At 41.2% G+C, this 23015-nt stretch overlaps 1 protein-coding gene across 1 annotated transcript in view; it reads right to left on the bottom strand.

The window, feature by feature from the left end:
• Window positions 1-11430: 11430 nt before the first annotated feature.
• LOC126336886 (glutathione S-transferase D6-like) overlaps window positions 11431-23015 on the bottom strand; it is a 36765-nt gene continuing 25180 nt past the window's right edge. Inside the window, exons 3-6 of the mRNA XM_050000997.1 lie at window positions 22334-22392; window positions 18303-18441; window positions 15769-15930; window positions 11431-11645 (exon numbers count right to left, since the gene is read on the bottom strand). Coding sequence (XP_049856954.1) covers window positions 11499-11645; window positions 15769-15930; window positions 18303-18441; window positions 22334-22392 — 507 coding nt within the window. The 3' untranslated portion in view covers window positions 11431-11498. The remainder of the gene's footprint in view (window positions 11646-15768; window positions 15931-18302; window positions 18442-22333; window positions 22393-23015) is intronic.

The raw sequence follows: 23015 nt of genomic DNA, 5'->3' as shown, positions 1-23015 counted from the left end.
CGCACTCGCCTCAGCGATGTTCCTTAATACTGCAAACCGCCTCTTCCCGTTGGCGTCGCGCTGAATAATTCAACTGAGCCTTCCTCCCAACTGTTTTTCAATCCGCCTTCCTCAGTCACGTAATGCTGAAACTGCTCCTTAAATCAAGGCAACGCACCAAGCTCTTCCGTAACATTTCCGGCTACGCGCTACCTCGACATTGCTGCGTGGTCTCCTAACAAGGTTGTCTCTGAGCTAATGCGACGAAACGTGATTCAGCAACCGAAAACACTTGACGTTGCTGCAGTACGACTGTTCGGTGTACTGACGCAGTGTCTTCAGATGCCGATTTCACGGAAAGAGAGGTACCTGAAGGTTTCACGCTCACCTTTACACTCTAGATATCTCATTCGAGGACAGAACAGGGCGACTTATAAACGTCTCACTTCATATATTCAGTAAACTGTTTTTTTTTTTTTCCTTTCACTTGCGTATCTATCGGTATTTTTTGTCTTACCTGCAACCTCCATGTTAGTGCTGCTCATGTGTTTCATCAGAGGTTTCCCAGATATACCATGGAATATTTCAATCTACTTTTTACCTATCCTTCACCTCTTATGTGAAGATTCATCAGCAACGACACGGGCTTCGGATTTCACATTAAACAGTAGACATAATAATTCCAATCCCAAAGAAAGCAGGTGTTGACAGATGTGAAAATTACCGAACTATCAGTTAATAAGTCACTGCTGCAAAATACTAACGCGAATTCTTTGCAATCGTATGGAAAGACTGTTAGAAGACAACCTCGGGGAAGATCAGTTGGGATTCCGTAGAAACATTGAACACGTGAGGCAATACTGACCCTACGACTTATCTTAGAAGCTAGATTAACGAAAGGCAAACCTACGGTTCTAGGATTTGTAGACTTAGAGTAAGCTTTTGACAAGGTTGACTGGAATACTCTCCTTCAAATTCTGAAGGTGGCAGGGGTAAAATACAGGGAGCGAAAGACTATTTACAATTTGTACAGAAACCAGATAGCAGTCATAAGAGTCGACGGACATGAATGGGAAGCAGTGGTTGGGAAGGGAGTGAGACAGGGTTGTAACCTCTCCCCGATGGTATTTAATCTGTATATTGAGCAAGCAATAAAGAAAAAAATTCTGAGTAGGTATTAAAACCCACGGAGAAGAAATAACAACTTTAAGGTTCGCCGATGACATAGTAATTCTGTCAGAGACAGCAAAGGCCCTGGAAGAGCAGTTGAACGGAGTGGACAGTGTCTTGAAAGGAGGATATAAGATTAAACATCAACAAAAGCAAAACGAGGATAATGGAATGTAGTCGAATTAAATCGGGTGATGCTGAGAGAATTAGATTAGGAAATTACACACTTAAAGTAGCAAAGGAGTTTTGCTATTTGGGGAGCAACATAACTGATGATGGTCGAAGTAGAGAGGATATAAAATGTAGACTGACAACGGCAAGGAAAGCGTTTCTGAAGGAGAGAAATTTGTTAACATCGAGTATTGATTTAAGTGCCAGGAAGTCGTTTCTGAAAGTATTTGCATGGAGTGTAGCTATGTACTGAAGTGAAACGTGGACGATAAATAGTTCGGACAAAAAGAGAATAGAAGCTTTCGAAATGTGGCGCTACAGAAGAATGCTCAAGATTAGATGGGTAGAATACATAATTAATGAGGAGGTATTGAATAGGATAGGGGAGAAGAGGAATTTGTGGCACAAATTGACTAGAAGAAGGGATCCGTTGGTAGGACATGTTCTGAGGTCAAGGGATCACAAATTTAGCGTTGGAGGGCAGCGTGGAAGGTAAATATTGTAGAGGGAGACCAAGAGATGAATACACTAAGCAGATTCAGAAAGATGTAGGTTGCAGTAGGTACTGGAGGATGAAGAAGCTTGCACAGGATAGAGTATAATGGAGAGCTGCATCAAACCAGTCTCAGGACTGAGGACCACAACAACAACAACACATTTTATGAATCTGAAGAAGTACTATCTTTCTCATACTTGGTATATCAAATTCTATGGCTCAAACAACCATACACTTAAAATTTCAAATCATTTCTTCAGTAGTTTTACCTAAAACACATAATGACATTACTGGGATTGTGAAACTGTGTTAGGGACTGTAATGTATTCATCTATGGTAGCAAGTGGAACTGTAACCAAGAGGATAGGTACATGTAACCTAATTTTCTGTAATTTTCTTTAGGCTCATTGCCACAGATTTCTGACGTAATTAAACATGCATCTGAAAATTATTATTTCTTCGAGTTTTGGTTCTTGGAGTATCTTCGAGAGACTGGAAGAGTATTTCGAAATATGTGGTGAGGTCTTATGGGACCAAACTGCAGAGGTCATCGGTTACTAAGCCTGAACACTGCTAAATCTAACTCAAACTAACTTATAGTATGGACAACACACACTCCCATGCCAGAGGGAGGACTCGAAACTCCGACGCGGGGAGCCGTACGGCCCGTGACTAGGCGCCTCAGAATGGAAGAGTGAATGGAAGATACACTCCTGGAAATTGAAATAAGAACACCGTGAATTCATTGTCCCAGGAAGGGGGAACTTTATTGACACATTCCTGGGGTCAGATACATCACATGATCACACTAACAGAACCACAGGCACATAGACACAGGCAATAGAGCATGCACAATGTCGGCACTAGTACAGTGTATATCCACCTTTCGCAGCAATGCAGGCTGCTATTCTCCCATGGAGACGATCGTAGAGACGCTGGATGTAGTCCTGTGGAACGGCTTGCCATGCCATTTCCACCTGGCGCCTCAGTTGGACCAGCGTTCGTGCTGGACGTGCAGACCGCGTGAGACGACGCTTCATCCAGTCCCAAACATGCTCAATGGGGGACAGATCCGGAGATCTTGCTGGCCAGGGTAGTTGACTTACACCTTTTAGAGCACGTTGGGTGGCACGGGATACATGCGGACGTGCATTGTCCTGTTGGAACAGCAAGTTCCCTTGCCGGTCTAGGAATGGTAGAACGATGGGTTTGATGACGATTTGGATGTACCGTGCACTATTCAGTGTCCCCTCAACGATCACCAGAGGTGTACGGCCAGTGTAGGAGATCGCTCCCCACACCATAATGCCGGGTGTTGGCCCTGTGTGCCTTGGTCGTATGCAGTCCTGATTGTGGCGCTCACCTGCACAGCGCCAAACAAACATACGACCATCGTTGGTACCAAGGCAGAAGCGTCTCTCATCGCTGAAGACGACACGTCTCCATTCGTCCCTCCATTCACACCTGTCGCGACACCACTGGAGGCGGGCTGCACGATGTTGGGACGTGAGCGGATGACGGCCTAACGGTGTGCCGGACCGTAGCCCAGCTTCATGGAGACGGTTGCGAATGGTCTTCGCCGATACCCCAGGAGCTACAGTGTCCCTAATTTGCTGGGAAGTGACGGTGCGGTCCCCTACGGCACTGCGTAGGATCCTACGGTCTTGGCGTGCATCCGTGCGTCGCTTCGGTCCGGTCTCAGGTCGACGGGCACGTGCACCTTCCGCCGACCAGTGGCGACAACATCGATGTACCGTGGAGACCTCACGCCCCACGTGTTGAGCAATTCGGCGGTACGTCCACCCGGCCTCCCGCATGCCCACTATACGCCCCCGCTCAAAGTCCGTCAACTGCACATACGGTTCACGTCCACGCTGTCGCGGTATGCTACCAGTGTTAAAGACTGCGATGGAGCTCCGTATGCCACGGCAAACTGGCTGACACTGACGGCGGCGGTGCACAAATGCTGCGCAGCTAGCGCCATTCGACGGCCAACACCGCGGTTCCTGGTGTGTCCGCTGTGCCATGCGTGTGATCATTGCTTGTACTGCCCTCTCGCAGTGTCCGGAGCAAGTATGGTGGGTCTGACACACCGGTGTCAATGTGTTCTTTTTTCCATTTCCAGGAGTGTATATGTGAAGTGAGTATGTGATATTTTCTTACAACTAAGTAAATGTATTCTTGTCAAAGTTGTTCTGGAATAGGGGAGTTTGAGACGAATGCCCGAGTGGCAACCAGAAGGGGTGTGGCGCATTAAATTTGTTAGTAATTTATTTTACTGAACGGAATCGTATTTTATTTTCATTAAATTTTATTTATTTTTGAATTGCGAGGTTTCTAGTCTAAAGTGCTTGTGGTTATTTGATTGACTGTCATTAGAAACACAGCTCGAGATGATCTTACTGGTTGCTTAACATACTAGCCAATAGGAATCCAGATTTTCCTGTAAGTCACTGTGCCTCAGCTTTATCAGTCGAGATAGTCGCTCGGGAGCCGTCTTCTGGTATACATCTATGTTAAGCCGCGCTGTTCAGATTTGCATCAAAATGAAGAAATTCGCACGTTTGACTAGTTCTCGTGCTGCAGCCGGAAATCGGAGGCAGTGTTGAAAATTTTGTGAAAGTTTCAGGATTGTGAGTGTTTTATTTTATGAGATATTCACGAGTGAACCTTTCATGTCGTATATAAATTCGCATGGCGTGTTTCGTGCAGATAACGAGACATTATGGCTTCTTTACAAGAAGCCTCCTGAACGACTGAATGTGTTAAGTTGTAAGTAGTCGTGGGTCACTGACTGTTTAGGACATTCAAAATATCTGGTTGGACTAATTATCTTCTCGTTGCTTTAGGATGTGAACTTGTTACAGGGACATTCAGTAAAATCGCATAACCGATGGCGGGATATTAAATACGGACTTGATAGCCATTTTTATTGTTTTAAAGACAATAAACCAATTAAAAGGAAATTTTTGCCATTATTTCAAACGACTAATGCGTGAATCCCGAATTCTCAATAGTGTAACTAACGTTCAGCTACTACTACTGGAATTACGTGACCTTTTCGTGATAAGTATTTAGTCGAATTTTCATCAACGGCCAAACCACTACCATATCTACCATCGCAGAATGAAGGGGCAGACAACCTGAAGCTTATCCATGTACGAGGACAGATTATTTAAAGAATTGTAAGCGAACAACCGACCCAGCCGCAGTACCTTTGATATAAATGTTAGCAGTATTATTTCAATTTTATTCTGAAAACTCTAAATTTGTACACGATGGGAGGATAAAGTCTGACAAAACTACTCACTTCTATAGTACTTTACGTCGCAAGGATAGTTCGCGAAACCATAGGATTTTATAATTTCTCCTCTGTACTGTTGTATTCCTGTTGCGGATGCTTTGTGCTCGGATCGGTAAGCGCCCTTATTAAATTAGTTTAAATATATATTTTTGTTTCATTGATCCATAGACTGGAGGTCCTCGAGGCCGCAGCACAAGGCATTAATAAAGTAACACTTTTTTTTACAAAATAAGTAATACGCTAATGTTCCCCCGTACAGGTCCTAAGTGAAATTCTCCTCTTCTATATGGAAAAAATCAAAAACTCTTAATCAAATTTACGTTTAAAAGGTAATAACAAATGTGTCATAAACCGGGTGCCGGCGAGCGGATCGTCAAAGAGAAAATCAGTTTAAAACAGGTATCTCAATATGTGTTCAAATGGCTCTGAGCACTATGGGACTTAACATCTATGGTCATCAGTACCCTAGAACTTAGAACTACTTAAACCTAACTAACCTAAGGACAACACACAACACCCAGCCATCACGAGGCAGAGAAAATCCCTGACCCCGCCGAGAATCGAACCCGGGAACTCGGGCGTGGGAAGCGAGAACGCCACCGCACGACCACGAGATGCGGGCTCTCAAGATGTGTGTACAACAAGTTGTTAAGGAGGATTACGGATACTTCCAATTATAAAATACTGTCAGAGCGTCTGGCAGGTATGTCCTGAAAAGACTGCACCTTTATAAAAGTTCTGAATGCCTTAACAGCAGCTATGTAGACTCGCAAGTTTGCCTAGATTGGTTGCTAAGTCAACTGCCGTAAATTTCCGAACTGGCCATTAGATTCTACGTGTAATCCGTAACTCTTTCACAAACTAGTTTTAATGGAAATAAGTTATAACCATCACATACTCAGGTTGCGCGATGCTTTCGACTTCGTGCAACTACACTACAGCCCATTAAAATTGCAACTCGATTAAGTTGGGATGCAACAAACGTCAAACTGGCGTGGTTCGATATGCAGCTGATTACGAGTGCAATCACGCAAAGTACATCTACATCTACGTGATTACTCTGTTATTCACAGTAAAGCGCCGAGCAGAGGGTGCAATGAACCACCTTCAAGCTGTTCCTCTACAGTTCTACACTCGAACGCCACGCGGGAAGAAAACGAGCACTTAATTTTTTTTCTGTGGAGTCCAGATTTCTCTTATTTTATCGTGATCATTTCTCACTATGTAGGTGAGTGCCAACATAATTTTTTCGCAATCGGTGGAGAAAACTGGTGATTGAAATTTCATGAGAAGACCCCCTTGCAACGAAAAACACCTTTGTTTTAATGATTGCCACTCCATTTCACGTATAATGCCTATGGATCTCCCCTATTTTGTGATAATAGGAAACGAGCTGCCCTTCGTTGAACTTTTCCTATTTCATCCGTCAGTGCACAACACACAGCAATACTCCAGAATAGGGCGGTCAAGCGTGGTGTAAGCAGTCTCTTTAGTAGACGTGTTGCACCTTTTAAGTGTTCTGTCAATGGCTCGTAGTCTTTGGTTTGCTCTACCTACAACACTATCTATGTTATCGTTCCAATTTAGGTTATTTGTAATTGTAATCCTTAAGTATTTAGTTGAATTTACGGCCTTCAGGTTTGTGTGATTTAACGCGTAATCGAAATTTAGCGGGTTTCTTTTAGTGCTCATGAGAATAACTTCACATTTTTCTATATTCAGGGTCAATTACCATTTTTCGCTCCATACAGATATCGAATGTAAATCATTTTCCAGTTCGTTTTGGACACATTATGACTTTACAAGACGGTAAATGACAGCATCATCTACAAACAATCTAAGAGGGCTACTCAGATTGTCTCCTATGACGTTAATATAGATCAGGAATAATAGAGAGACTACAACACTTCCTTGGGAACTCCGGATATTATTTCTGTTTTACTCGATGACGTTCCGTCAGTTACTACGAACTGTGACCTTTCTGGCAGGAAATCACGAATCTAGTCGCACAATTGGAGCGATATTCCATAGACAAGCAGTTTGGTTAGAAGATGCTTGTGAGGAACGGTTCGAAAGCCTTCTTGAAATCTAAAAATATGGAATCAATTTGACATCCCTGTCGATAGCGTCCTTCATACATTACTTCTTGAGTATAAAGAGTTAGTTGTGTTTCACAGGAACGATATTTTCTGAATCAGTGCTGAGTATGAGTCAATAAATCGCTTTCTTCGAGGTAATTCATAATGTTAGAACACAGTATATGTTCCAAAACCATTCTGCAAATTAGCGTTAGTGATATGGGCCTGTAATTCAGTGGATTACTCCTATTTCCCTTTTTGCGTATTGACGTGACTTGAACAATTTTCCCGTCTTTAGGTGCGTATCTTTTTGTGAGCGAGTGGTTGTACATAACTGCTAAATAAAATATGGAGCTGTTGTATCAGCATACTCTAAAAGGAACCTGACTGGTATACAACATGGAGCGGATGCCTTGCCTTTATTAAGTGATTTAAGCTGCTTTGCTACACCAAGGATATCTACTTCTATGTTTCTCATTTTGGCAGTTGTTCTTCATTGGAATTCAGGATTATATGCTTCGTCTTCATTGGTGAAGGAGTCTCGGAAAACTGTTAGATACTGTTGAGACTGCCTCCCTTCTCTTTATTTGAATAAAAGCTTTATGTAAAGCACTTCTGGCCTTTTGTTTTCTCTGGAAGATAGTACTGGGCCTAAGGAATCGAATAGCATAGGTAACTTTAACACATGTCAACATAGTTTGTTCAACCCGCAACTTTTACAATTGATCGCATTAATTAATAAAAGATAAGATTCAAATGTTGAATTCAGAGACTTTCAAAACAATTTAAAACCAAATCAAATTAATAAATTCAAGCAATTAAATGCAGACCATTAATTAAGAAAAATCTTTCATGACTTGAATAATCAAGCCTAATAAAGCTAATCAATAAGAAAGAGACTTTAATAACTTTAAACAAAAAGTACACAACAATATGCTTCAATCGTGTAACAGACAAGAGGAATTTACGGTGCCACAATGAAACACAAATTTACAAAATATCTCTCCAGGTAAAATATGTCACTTGCAAAGAAAGATACTTCAGTACAATATGTAATCATTAGCGTCAGTTGATTACAAAAAAGTCTTAAGAGGCCAGGGCATACACAGTAATTAAGCTGAATTGTGCAGACATTTAAATGAGAAGCTGAGAAGAGCAAAAGTTTTAACTACTACTACCTTAAGTGAAAAAGACAAAAATTACGGCCGGATAGAGGAAAGAAAACAAACTGGTAAAAAGTTGATTCCAGGCGGTAAAAAACTGATCGGAACACCAACATCAGACATTCTCCACGCAGTTTAGTAATGATAAAAATGGCTCACAAATCACAAACCGCTACTCAAAAACCAGCTCGCCATATAATTTAAGTGCTGGGCCAATGTTCAGACACACAAATATCAACGTAAACACGAGCTGTGGCCGTGGCGGTAACCGACCAAAGAAAGGCAGAGGCACAGTTGACAGGAAGAGAAGCGCGGCAGACAACGGCTGAAAACTCCAGCGGGGAGACGCTAGAGACGCGAGCCCCCTAGAGGAACTTCTCCTCGCGTACATAAGAACGTGCCCCAACGTCTCCCCTCAGTAACGGACTCTACACAGAAGTCGCACCGTCGCAACCCCCTCACCGCCCCCACCCCCTGTGCCTCTAAGCCCCGCCAGCCACACACTGGCCGTCCAATCACACTTCCGCCTTCTTGGGCAAAGATAAAATTTAAAGACGTGATGCGACAGTCTATCGTGGCACAGCTCACGCTAATTACGAGTGCTATACAGCTTAAAAGTTCGGGGCGGAACGCCAGCTTCTGTCTGGCTGTGGATATGCTAAGAGTGAACACTGCGAACTATTGTAAGACCTCGAATATAGTCCAAGTCGGCCTTTCTGCTACGGAAAAGTTGGAAAAGAAACGCAGAGACAAACAAGCTCATAAACACGTCATCGGCGATAAGGCAACAGAGTAACTGTTGCCGGCTTGTAGTCTGAATACGACACAGACTTGTTTGCACTGTCTGGGAAGCTTTACCCCGCTCTTAATACCATGGGCGGTGACGTGGTGTGGCAGAGGAGGGCGTGTCTCCAGCCCGTTGTGGTAAGATCACAGACTGTTCTGAATATGTGGCGCCGCCATTTCTGAAAGTGAATCAATTGTCTCGCCCTCTGAGTCGCTAGCTACAGCGAGTATAAGTAACGCCTTCTACAGTCTCTATATAAGGAAAGATCACGCAACAGGTTTCTCATTCAGCAATCGTATCTGAATGTAAGTTTTTTGTAAGAGACTTGTGTTACTCCTCATGCAAGACTGGAAACAGTTATCAGCAAGTATCGAAATTTGACAGCGCCGGCATCAAAGCCTATCGATACAATACTTTATCATTCCACAACTTTGTTGGTAGAGTTCGTCAGGGTCATACGTCATGTGGTTAGGGAACCGATAGGTTCAAGAGAGCCGTACCAAACACCACACGAGGATCTCAAGCGACCCAACACGACTAGCTCCAGAAATGACTGATATATTATTCCAAAAGTCACGCATCTTCGTAGAAGCAAGTACCCATACAGTGTTACATCTATTGTGCTATGGACTGTCGGCTTGGCGACCGTTGTTGCAGCTTTCTTTTATGCGGCTGCCCAGTGACAGTCTTGGGAACAGGAGCGACATAATTTCGTCCTTTCAGATGAATCCCTGCTGTGCACATAGTTGGTTTCAATACCTTACTGACTCTGCGAAAGCAGCTGCTATATTAGTGACGTATAGAGGCTGTTGGAGGCGCCCATGACCGAGGTCTCCGTGACGTTGATTTTCTATAAGATACGGCAAGACTGCATATAGTTTGAACTTTTGAACTGCTCTGACATCGGTACGGAAGGCGGTCGACTGTTACTCTGGTCGGGACGTTCTCTTAGATCCCCAGCCCACTGAAAACGTTTGGTCACAATTTGCCCAGGGAGTAGCATGCAGCCACACGCCAACAACAACGATTGATATACTACTGTACAGAGCTTTTCTGTCATCCAAGTACATTTAGACTCGATTACCAGCTTGGGTACAGGATCTGTTGCTGACAGAGTTGACATGCATGTGTACTAATTTCGCACACTAATGGTTCAAATGGCTCTGAGTACTATGGAACTTAATACCTATGGTCATCAGTCCCCTAGAACTTAGAACTACTTAAACCTAACTAATCTAAGGACAGCACACAACACCCAGCCATCACGAGGCAGAGAAAATCCCTGACCCCGCCGGGAATCGAACCCGGGAACCCGGGCGTGGGAAGCGAGAACGCTACCGCATGACCACGAGATGCGGGCTTTTGCATACTATCTCGCCCAAATCAACTGCGGAATTAATTCCGTTCTTCGCATTACACTGTATCCGCACGCTAAGCAAAATATCGCTAATTTCTGTCCTTCCAGACGTAATTTTACCGTCTGGCTGTTTACATAACCAAGAAGGAAGTCTGTTACTGGTGTTGGTACCGCAGAAAGAGAGCATGGTTAGAGTTTAATGTCAAGGTCATTGGGAGTGGAACACTAATGAGTTGGACACGGGGTACCTCGGAAGAAATTGGTATACCAGTTCGGGAATTAAGTCAAGTTAAAGTAGATGCACATTAGGGAATTTACTTGTTAAAGTAGATAAACTGAACCTAATAACGGACGCTTGTAAAATCACTAGATTTTTATGTTCGCAATAGAAGGTGTGCACACATGCTTCTTACGTTACTTTGTACTGCGGCCATAAAAATTAAAAAACTGAGATAAATGACGGTTTGGGCGTGTATTATACTGAGAGTTAGTAAGAAATTTTTCATCGTTTTGCGTTGAGGTCGTTGAGGTGGCAATCATAATTCGCTCGGGTTTGAAATGCTACCTAGAGATGATAAGCTACGTAAAACGGAAGAAGGTAATAGAACAAGGGACCACCACGACTACTTTCAGCCATCGACTTAAATACATCATGCAGATGTCGCTGGAAGTGAAGGTGTAGGTAACGTCAAGTATTTCTGTACAAATCGGCGCAGGACTCTAGCTGGTGTGCAGCTCAGTCTACCTCGACAACAGTAGTATAGTTTCTATTTTAAACGCATTTTAATACGAAGCTATTTATTAACGAGTGAAACCATTACCCTTTGATTGTTTTTTACCAAGTACTGCTATTAATCTACAGAATACTTTCGCCTGAAAAAAAAGTTTATAAGAACAGATTCAGGATTTTAATTATTTAATTATCTTTTAATACAAAATTTTATTGTTTAAATGTATGCAACACAATGGTTGATACATATATTATAATTTTTTTTATTTAGGCTTTTCTAGAAAAGCTTTCATGGCTTCACGGAACACTTTCACCTCTTCTACATATGTTTGATTACAACTCTCAATTCGTGAAAGCCACTCAACTATATTTTTGTACTTATATGGATTAAATTCCGTTTTTGGAATAACCTGTAACAGAGAATAACACAATAGATTATTACTGAGTAAATGAACAATTTCACATGTATGTAGGAGACTCTCAAAACAGAATTACGTAGCATTGCCACAATGCATTTACAAGGTGAAGAAGCTCAGATAGGGAACATTAAAATCATTCAGACCTAGTTAACATAACGACGTGAAGTTTTCGCTAAGTTGAAATACATGCCTCTGCAGCGGATTTTCTAACGTTTACATGTAATTTTACTATCTTAGGCTCTCGAATTATCACCAACGTTCTGTGAACGTGGAGAGACCTTTATACGAGGACTTCGACAACTTATCATGTGCACAACTTGACCAAAGATTAACAAGATGGAACCGGAATGGGATTTTCACTCTGCAGCGTAGTGTGCGCTGATATGAAACTTCCTAGCAGATTAAAAGTGTGTGCCGGACAGAGACTCGAACTCGGGACCTTTGCCTTTCGTGGGCAAGTGCGCTACCAACTGAGCAACTCAAGCACGATTCAAACCCTTTCTTCACACCTTCACTTCTGCCAGTACAAGATGGAAGTTTGTAAATCGCCTTCCCGTCGTGAGGCGATGTCCCATAAACGTCTTCCCTGCTGTACCGAAAGTATTCAGACATGTAACTCTTATGTTTATTATAGTAACTATCATAACAAGTGCTCGAAGTGTTGACCTTGAGCACATACATTCTACTAAGTTATTACAGGTATAAGTGCTACACCTTGAACTTTATGTGAAATTATGGTAGCGCTAGTCTATGTCATACGCCGTTTCTTGTCTTAGGGAGTCGACCAGAGTTCTTATGTCTGTTGAGGTTGCAAGATATATGTATCAAATGATCTCAAATTATCCGTCTAGTTATGTCTGGTGTGGTTGGGACATCCTTCTTGTTGCTATGACGTCGTTTGCTTAGGCCCAATGTAAAGTCTTACAATAACTACGGTAGTTTTTCTGTTGCGAACTGTAGTTGCTTGTGGCTGTTAGGGTTCCCATTAGTCTTGAAAGAACGCACTAAATGTTGAGCGATTGAATTTTCAATTGACGCTTTATACATAAATAAAGTCTTGGGCAGAAACGACGCTTAATTTGTCAGTTTTCGTAAACAATATTCGGAAAGTGATTTTAAAATTCATTGCAATGTAGCTGTTGATGGAGGAAAATTTGGAAAAAGTGAAATGCATTACACTGTAGTATTCGCAGGCTTGTACTGTATTGTATTGTATGTTAACTGGGGGCCTAGTAACGACGGAGAGGTAATGGTGTAAGCGCACGTGGAGAATGCCGACATAGTGTAGCTGAGGCGGAATAAGGGGAACCCGCCCTCATTCGCCGAATCAGATGGAAAACCGACTGAAAACCATCCACAGACTGGCCGGCTCACCGAACCTCGACACAAGTCCGCCAGGCGGATTTGTGCCGGGACCAGGCGCTCTTTCCTAATCCGGAAAGCCGTGCGTTACACCGCACAGCTAACCGGGCGGGCCGTATTCGCAGGCTTACTCCACCACATCGTTGTTCGGTGATGCTTCCCAGAGTCGCTAATCACAGCGTCGATTAAGCCTAGTTACTCCCCTGAGAGGTAGCAGGGTGCAGGCACTCGTCAGCATTGTGTGTTGCCTATCGTCCAGTTATCTGCTCTGCTTGCAAGACGGTATGCCGCTCAAGATCGAAGTTCCTGATTCGCTTCAAAAAAAAAATTTTTTTTTCCCTGTTTGAAAACCACTATATAAATTTACTGGGTTTGTAGTACGCCGGGCATCAGTTCAGTAGACTTTGTTAGTTCCGTGAATTCTTCAGGTACTGAAGTATAACTAGCGTTGCTGTGTTTTATCACCCCTGACGATTCTCGCAAGGAATTTGAAACGTGCTATACATACTAGTGAGATCAGATTTACAGTACTAAAAACAAAAAATACCTGTTGTAGATACTTAAGACTGAGTTCTAGAATGATAATGATCACATTTCATGAAAGGCTGACTAATTTATATACTACTGCAGTACCATGCTAGACGTTCATCTCTTGAATCATAATGCTTATGTTGGCGACGAAAACTGTATTCGAGTATAAACTGAGCTCTTTTTCCTCCGTTAAATTTTAGTTTTTTAAGTTATTAGGAATTTTATAAGTACAAAAAACATAAACATGCGAATCAAGTAAAATCTTATAACATAAACAGTGGAAACCAAAGCATTTACATTGATTCAGAAGAAACGCAAATGAGGGAACTCATAGCAGTAAAGAGGATTCTGTCTTAAGAGGCGCAATCTAATACAGTAACTGAAGAGGAGTGAGGTGGATCTAGCAGTGTCAACATGGCAATTCCAATTCTCCTATAAACACCATGATATTAAAGTATTAACTGTTGTACAGTCCAGTCACATAACGTGACCACCTATCAAACGCCCGAATGAGCATCTTTTTCAAGGCGTACCGTTTCGAGACGTGCAGGAGAATTGGCAATGTACTGATGCTTAACTGTTCGCATTGACCCTGTGCCCAGAGTCATGTTGTACAAATGGAGAAGATGTCTTAATTATTGACGACACCTTTGGCACAATTGTTTTACTAATCTCCATTGCATGATGTAACTTTAGATTTTTTACTTCTGATGAAGGTATATTTATATGTACCGAAACCTTAGTCAAGAATTTTAATAAATTTTTATCCTGCAACTGTTTTGGCTGTCATCGTTTATCGTGAAGAATTTCAACAGTTGCTGTTGCAGCCAAGTTTAAAATCTTGTAACAAGAATGTTATATAGATACTAATGCTTATCATAAAGAAAGGACACAATGAAAGAATACCATATGATACGAAACAGGAACTTTAAAGAAAGAATTCAAAAAATTATCATTTACGAAGGTTAAAGCCCAGACCACAAATTGACGAAAGATAACATTTATCCTGGAAGAGAGATGTAGCCGCATCGAATTGTAAGTTCACTGTGGCTACAATGTAACTCGGCAATGGAGATGTCAACTTCACTTCTCTCTTGTGCTCTTGCAATAGTAGCACCCATGTTAAGCGCTACTAGATTGTTTTGAAACCGATCTGAAGTTTAAAAGTTTTACGTTTGGAAGAATTAGTCAGAAGTCAAACTGAAGTAAAATCATCTTTACCGTATAGACAGATAACGCGATACTTGATATATGTGACAGAAAAATAACTCGTGTGATTGCTGATTTGTGATGGGACTTAGCCTTCGTGATACTTAATAGTTACGATCATCAACGGACACAAAAAGAGACTCATCGCCGAGACAAACTCAATTATTAGACATGAGTAGGCAACAGATAAACGCAATCAAGAAGAACTTACGATTGCGCCGTGTTGCCAGACGCTATCGTCAAAGTCAATGAAAAGTGATTTAGTGACTATTTAACTGTAAAAAGCAATAAGTTTACACCGAAATACGACGCATTCTCAACATTGCTCAAGGTTTTGTTATCTCTGGAATTACGCCGTGTAGTTGTTAAATACGCGATGCCTTGACGAAAGAATAATAATCAACAAGTCAATATCCTCGCAAAATCATTATGCTGCATCGGCTTGGGTGATGGATTGATGATTCAAGACATTATATTTTCAACGTTTGAATACCCATTCTCAAACCGGACATAAGAACTACAGTCAGCAAGTTCTCGCAAACTAAAAAGTCTGTCGCAAACACCCAAAGGACTTTTTGCTGTCGCTTAAGATCAAGGGAGTCATCGCGTTATCCAGTGGTGTAGCCGCTATATTTATAAGCGGAGAACACAGATCGACATCGAACACCATTGCATTAATTACAAGCAAGGGCGACGCACACACACCGGAGAGCTGATTCATCGAGACGTTGATATCAGTTTTGAGAAACCGTGCGAGGAGTTTGTTTTTGTAATAGTTACAGATTGATGTTGTCGTGATCGACGGACGCCTTTCCCAGTCATCTCGACTGGGAAAACTGTCACCATCGAGCCGAGACAAAACGTCACAGCTGCTAGTGGCGTCACCTGCCATCTGTGGTTGGTTGTTGTACGTTGACGTCGAGAATAGTCTGTGGTCATATGAATACGGCTGGACCTTTTACTTTTGCGTTCACTCATAGAGACCAATTGCACCCAAACAAAACAACATCACCTGTGTTGTTATCACGACCATAGCAGCAGAGTAATCAGCCAGTGTCACATTCTCCCCGGCGAGCCATTGTTTTCCATCAAGCATTTTGTTCCAAGTTTCCAGCCCATCGTTTATTTTATCCACATGTCTCTGGCCTGGTGGTTTTCCAGACATAACTGAAACCTGAAGGCAAAAAATGATTCACAGATCTTAATTAGTAATTATAGAGGCAAATTTAAGTGGAAAGCTTCTCACTATGACAAAAACGTGAAAAATAAGTGAAATTGTGCATTAAATTTTTATAGTTTGATAAACTGGAACTGCCGTGTATCAGTTTTCTTACATATGGTTAGAACATCAAAAAAGAGAGTCATTTCATATCTTATCTGCCACAGGAAGGAAGATGGATGACTCGTTACAAAACATTTATTCTGTTACGCGTTGTAAAAATCAGCAATTTCTCAGTGAATGAGATTGGCTCAGAAATGTGACTATCAGCATTCACCCTTTCAAGAACGTGTTTATAATAAGTTGGTCAAACAAAAAGAAAAATAGCTTGCCATCTTGCTCATCCATTCGATCAATTGCTGGATAAGACTTCTTGGAGATTTTTACGCGCATTACTCTCGACAGTACACTTCCAAGTTAATCTTGAAAATTTTGTAACGTCATTTCACACCTTCCGATTTAAGTTGTCCTCTGCCGTCTAGTAAAATAACAAACAACTTCCTTTTACATCCCCTAACCACTCACTTGACAAACGGTTCTGCACGTCGTATCGTTTCATTAAAGTCGTTGCTGAGCCTTCCAATCGAGACTGTCGTGTGAAACATTTGTTTTCTTTCTCTCCCAGAAATTCCTATAGTGCATATCTACATTATCCAGTGGGCAACTCTCAGTTTTTGAAAACTGGCATACGGTCAACTGGTAGTACGCAACCTTTAATTCTTTACAGTGCTGCAGAGCACGTGTCGTTAGGAAGGACGATACGATGCTCCTCCGGATATACGTGCATGTCCGAAGAAATACTGCATCATTCTTCTTATCAATACAGGTACTGCTACAGCGTATTCATCCGCCGATACCAGGCAGTGACTTTCAATGTTCTCTCCTGTATTATATAAAGCGTGTACAAGTACAGTTCATGGCGTAGGAACGAGAGACATGGACTTTTCATTTTAGGTCTGGCCGTGGGTCGCGCACGGATAGCCAAAGCAGCCGGCATGGTAGCTCAGAGTGATCGGTCACTAGGCTGGCTAACCTCTGTAATAAACAAAACTGAGTGTTCAACGATGAACTTGAACGGGTATCAGATGACGTCCACCCAGACCAAATGATTTGAACAATTACAAACACAAGAAAGATGCAGTTAAGGCGACTGCTCGCGTAAAGTAGTAAATTCCGTTTCAAGTCCTGGTCCGGCACTAAGTTTCATTGCTCTCATTCCCATATACAACTGAGGGTTGTTCGAATTCGCAACTGCGAATTCATTTCAACCACTTTAAATGCTTATATATTTACTTATTTAGTTACCAATCGCCTACGTATATTTAAATTAATCACATTACCGATGAAGGCTTAGCTGTTATCTTCGTATGTGTTTAATCCATTTGAAAAAGCTTCGTGCAGTTGTATAAACATATATAGTTAAGCTCTTTAAACATCATGAAATCATTTAACATATTTCAATGAATGTACATCACAACGGTAGAAAGACTGAATTCAGAATACAGCCTTGCGCTATTATAAACAATGTGAGGGATTGTGGTACAGGAGAATGAGAAAGGTGGTGGGAGAAATGGGAGGAAGACATAGATAAAATGGGTGAACAACAACGTTATGTTTACTGTGCTCAATGATGTAAAACTAATATTTTTAAAACATATGCAAGATTGCAAATGATTAAAGACAGAAAAATCTTAAAAAATCTTAAAGAATTAAAATGACAAGTTTTTGAAAAAGTACTAAAAGCCTATGCACACGTCAGCGACTGCAGTAGAACCACAAAAAGTACATAGACATTTTTCGCGTCATTTAGCATTCTAAGCACATATTCTATAAAATGTTGTACTAAAATAAGTGCTCATATTAAAACACAAACGTGTGTGTAAACAAATATTTGACGAAAGTTCTGGTGAAGTTCCTTTTAAATGAACATTTGTCGTTCACGAAAAAACGGAGCGGGTAACCTCTTAGAAGATATGGAAGATGAAGATACAGGAAATTAATTTCTCAATTGGTAGTTGCTGATGAAACAATGCTGCGTCGAAGCAATTAACTGCTATAATTCGCAACAATTTGGATAGCCTGTGGGAGATCTGTAAATAATGAAAACAAAACCATATGGCTTCAGACTAGTGTTTACGTTCCTTCGTTGTGTCCGAAACCTGGGTTAGATATTACTGGACAGTGTAACACCAGGCGAGGTCCAAGCAGACAGAAATCAGTAACCGCAGTAAAACAAAATGAAACTGTGAATTAACAGGCGTCATTAATTTGTATGAGCTTTTCACATACTACAACATTACCGTAGCTAGAACCATTGCAGCACTTACCCAGATATTTTCCACAGCTCCATAAATATCAAAGTCAAAAAACAACCTCTGATCAACAAGAGCTCGCTTTTGAGGCTCCCTTGGGTATAGAGAATCGTCCTTCCCGTATTTTGATATGAGATACATTGCAATGGCACGGCTGTAAAAATAAAATAATAATAATTGCGTCCAGAAAACAGAACAGCCATGGAGAGTATTATAAATATCATCAAGCACTAAGTGACGAAATATAATAAGCAAATGGTAGGAGTGATGAGACGATACTAAAGTCAGATTATCTGAATTGAAATATAATAACTGCAGAAATACAAGCAAAAGAGCTAATAGTACAGTCCCACTGTTGACTGTTATAAGCCTATATTTAGGACTTCTCACATATTTTGGTGTAATCAGGAAGACAGTTTATCAGTTCTATCTTAGCTACATTTCCAAATTTTACTCAATATTAAAATTTCGCTATTGGGTCAGAGTAGTGTTTCTTCCCGATGACCAAACTTCTGTGACGGCACAGACTAAGAAATGTTGACGTTTGCCGGAGTGACAAAAGACACTTCTCCGGCAGATTTGCAGCTTCTGGAAGAGGAGTGACAATCAAAGGTTCAAAGAAATATCTACCTTATTGTGTTTATATTGCACGAAATCTGGAGAATCTTTGGCGTTATGATCTGAAGAGATACTGAGTGGGATCATTAAATCAGACCATAGTCACATTATTTTTTTCTTCATTCTTGTGCTCTTGTTAAACTTCGATGTCAACGGCACGTTGAATTCTAATCTTATTTGCGTGAGCTAGATTCACAACACCATTTCTCAACTGCTGTGTATAACCTGCGAGGCAGCCTCTTATGTCGCGTTGAAGTATCATCTACTTGTTTAATGCTTCTGCGTGAAACGATCCCATGGCATCAATGGCCAGGTGGCCCAGACTGATGCAAGTCTTTCTGTTTCACACCACCTCGGCGACTTGAGCCTCCTTCTGATGCAGATGATATGAAATGATTAGGACAGACACCTAGTCCCAAAGCGAAGAAAATCTTCGAACACGGCCGGGAAATATACTCATGACCCTGCAGTCTACGAGGCAAACCACTAATCTACACCATGAGCTGAGAAAGTAATTTGGAAATTTGTGGTAAGTTCCTATGACTGACGCGGCAGGAAGTAATTTCTGAAATTGTACATGTGGAGCACAGCATTGCATGTACTATGGGGAAACTGAAAGAAAAGAGAATATAGGCCTTTGAGACATGATGTTACAAAATGATCATGAATACTAAACGGACTAATAACATCAGAAATGAGGAGGTTCCCCGCAAAAGAATAAATGAAAATCACTGACAAGAAGAAGGGAAAGGTTGATGGGACACACATTAAGGCATCAGGAAATAACTTCAGCGATACTAGAGGGAGACGTAGAGGGCAAAATTTTATGGGGATATAGAGAATAGCATATAGCCAACAAATAATTTAGAACCTAGCGGTGTAAGTGCTGCTCTGGAAAGACGAGCTTGGCGCACGAGGGGAATGTGGTAGTCCACATGAAAACAGTCACGAGAAGGAAAGTTGACGACAATAGAAAATTAACTTCATACCTACTTAAATGCAATACTTCCTTTCAAACACATATAGACAGTTTTACATTCAAAGTACGTTACAACGACTCATTATCATGCAGGTACAACCACATACTACAAACAAATTGTCACTGCAATGTGGAGTCAGAATGGCTGATTTCGGGGTGACCAAAGAGAGAGGTCAACCTCCCATGAGATTAAGGAAGGATAGGGAAGGAAGTCGGCCGTGCCTTTCAAAGGAACCATTCCGCCATTTGCCCGAAGCGATTAAGGAAAATCACGGAAAACCTAAATCTGGATATGGCTAAGCCATTTCCGCAATATCCTTTCTTCCTGGAGTGCTAGTTCTGCATGGTTCACAGAAGAGCTTCTGTGAAGTTTGGAAGATAGGAGACGAGGCACTGGCTGAACTGAAGCAGTGAAGACAGGCTGTGAGTCGTGCTTGGGTAGCTCAGATGGTAGGGCACTTGCCCGCGAAAGGAAAAGGTCCCGAGTTCGAGTCTGGGTCCGGCACACAGTTTTAATCTGTCAGGAAGTTTTTAAATCAGGATGGCCGGACGAGGGTTTGAACTGTCGTCCTCCCGAATACGAGTCCAGTGTGCTAACCACTGCGTCACCTCTCTCCGTAAATCAGAATGTCACTCTCATGTATGACGTTATGAAACACAGAATTTTTCTCTTTTTCAGTATGGTAAACACAGTAAGAAGAAATTCAAAAAAAAATATATATTTATAAAACCCGAATTTTGGTGAATGAATAGCCTGTGAGGTATGAAAACACTTAATGAAATTTAGAACTAAATTCTCTTCTTCTTCTTCTTCTTTTTCTTTTTGTGGTGCCCTTGTCCGCCATAGGCACCATTTTGGCGTGGTTAGGAACGGATTTGGAGTAGGTAATTTAAGAGTCATCCGGATGTTCTTCCTGGTCACCCTGTTAGCCCTTGTAGTGGAGTTACGTGTGGACCAAATGTCTACGAGTAGAGTTATTTAGATGAAAGGAGTGAAAGTTTTCTGCATGTTTGTGAATCATGTAACTGAGGCCAGACCAGTATTCACATGGTGGGATGTGGAAAAGCACCTAAAAGCCAAATCCTGGTTGCCCGACACCCCTACCTTCTCCGTTAATCCCCCAGAAGGATTCTATCTGGGGCCGGAGCGTTTCGACAACACGGAGGCAGCGCTTTAATACGCGCTACTACCCTTTAAAACAAAACTTTGACAAACGTCATTTTTTATACCTAATCTACGCATGAATAACTGTATATATGTCGGGTACGTAGCAGGCTGATATAGTACTTATATTGCCTATACTGACTTCGTCTCTCATGCAAAGAACAACTGAAATTAGGAAAAGAAGAATTATTTCTTTGGAAATTCAACATGGAAGACAGGAACACAAAGTCAGCTAAGACGAAACGTTCGAAATATCAGGAGCACAGCAACAATTTGAATGGCAGCTGGCAAAACTACAGGGTTAATAGAACACAGAATTAAAGCAGAGTAAAGTTCCCAGATTTATGTGCTTGGAAGTATTAGTCTTTAGCTTTAAACTGGAGTGAACTGTGGAAGATAAACAGAATAGACAACGAGAGAACACAAGCTATTGAAATGTGGAACTACAGAAGAATATTGAGGAATGGATGGATATACTGAATAACTAATAAAGAGCTACAGAACTCAACTGAAGATAAAAGAAATTTCAGGCAAAACTAAGCAAAAAGATTAGATCCTGAGGCGCCAGTGAATAGTAAATTCGATTTGGACAGAAGTGTGGTAGGTAAAAATTGAAGAGGGTGATTGAAGGTTGGCTGCAGTAACGAAGTTCAGTCGTTCAGCAGAGATGTAAGGGTTTGTGTAGTATAGATTAAAGCGAAGAGCTACTTCAAACGATATTAAAGCCCAGAACTAAGTATCCAACGGAGCTAGTCTTTCACATTACGTACCAATGTCTTGCAGCACTTAGTAATTCGCACACTAAACCACAAACTGTAATCTTGTGACTGATTCCGTAGCGTTATTGTGGTACAGGTAGTGCACGACGCCAGGCAACCAATACAAAATACACGAACAGGCCTTTTATTCTGTGAGAGAAGTGAAACATGAAAACTCAGAGGAACTTAAACATTGAAAGGGAAAGGAAATCAGAAACTGTAAATGAATAATTAATTTGTTTTTATAATCTGCAAACCACGAAAAGCAAGTGTCGATGAAAATGTGTTTTCCTCAGTTCTTGAAATGAACAATGGCATCCAGTAATTTCGCACTAAATCCTAGCGAGGGTGCCGAAAAATAAATCAGTTTCGAACTAATAATTTGAACAAACTTTGACGTTTCCACTACGAGTAAGATGTTTTTTTTTTTTTTTTTTCAGGAGCTAATGCGTTGCCCCACAGAGAAGTATATATTTAACTAGCGCAACTGCTAAGCCTATTGAGTCTGTTATTAAATAGTACTAACCTTTCAGTAATAACTAAATCGTTGTCGTCCAGCGTTGGAATTGTGCGTTGCGGATTTTTCTGAAACGACATACGGCATCATTCCACTACAGCACAATCATGCAACACTAGAGGACATCATTTCATCAGTATTATCATAGATAAGCATAAATAATTTATTTTACTTTTAGAGGACAGTGCATTGCGCCCTTTCAGTAAATGTTTAATGATATTCCTGCAAAAAAAAATGTAGAAATTATTTAAAAATCTACTGAACAGCTTTTAACTTGAAACCAAAATGTAGGAAAAATTGTTGTGGAAAACGTATTTCCTAGAGTACACTGTAGTCTATTTTTAATCATCTTTGCCGATTTGGGTCGATAGACAAAGAGGACTTTGTGAAAGAGATGATGCCTGTTGCGTAGATTGCTTCGAATTTACACTTTTCAGTTAGATAATTCATCCTCATGACCTCTGAAGTTGAAATTAATTAACTGGAAAGCAGGATTGCAAATAAAGAATACACTGCAGGCAGGAAACTTAAATCCTCACCCACAAGTCTACCGAAATATTCCGTGTTTTCTGTAGTGCATTACCACTTCACCGTACAAAAACTAATGAATCCATAACAGACTTTTACTTTCGTATGATTGATCTGAAAATTGTTTTCACATATTAGGGTTACCAAATTTTCCTGCTGTAAT

This window comes from Schistocerca gregaria, chromosome 2 (genome assembly GCF_023897955.1).
Source record: "Schistocerca gregaria isolate iqSchGreg1 chromosome 2, iqSchGreg1.2, whole genome shotgun sequence".
NCBI classification, from domain to species: domain Eukaryota; kingdom Metazoa; phylum Arthropoda; class Insecta; order Orthoptera; family Acrididae; genus Schistocerca; species Schistocerca gregaria.
The sequence above is the reverse complement of the archived record's forward strand: the minus strand, read 5'-3'. Positions and strand labels throughout refer to the sequence as shown.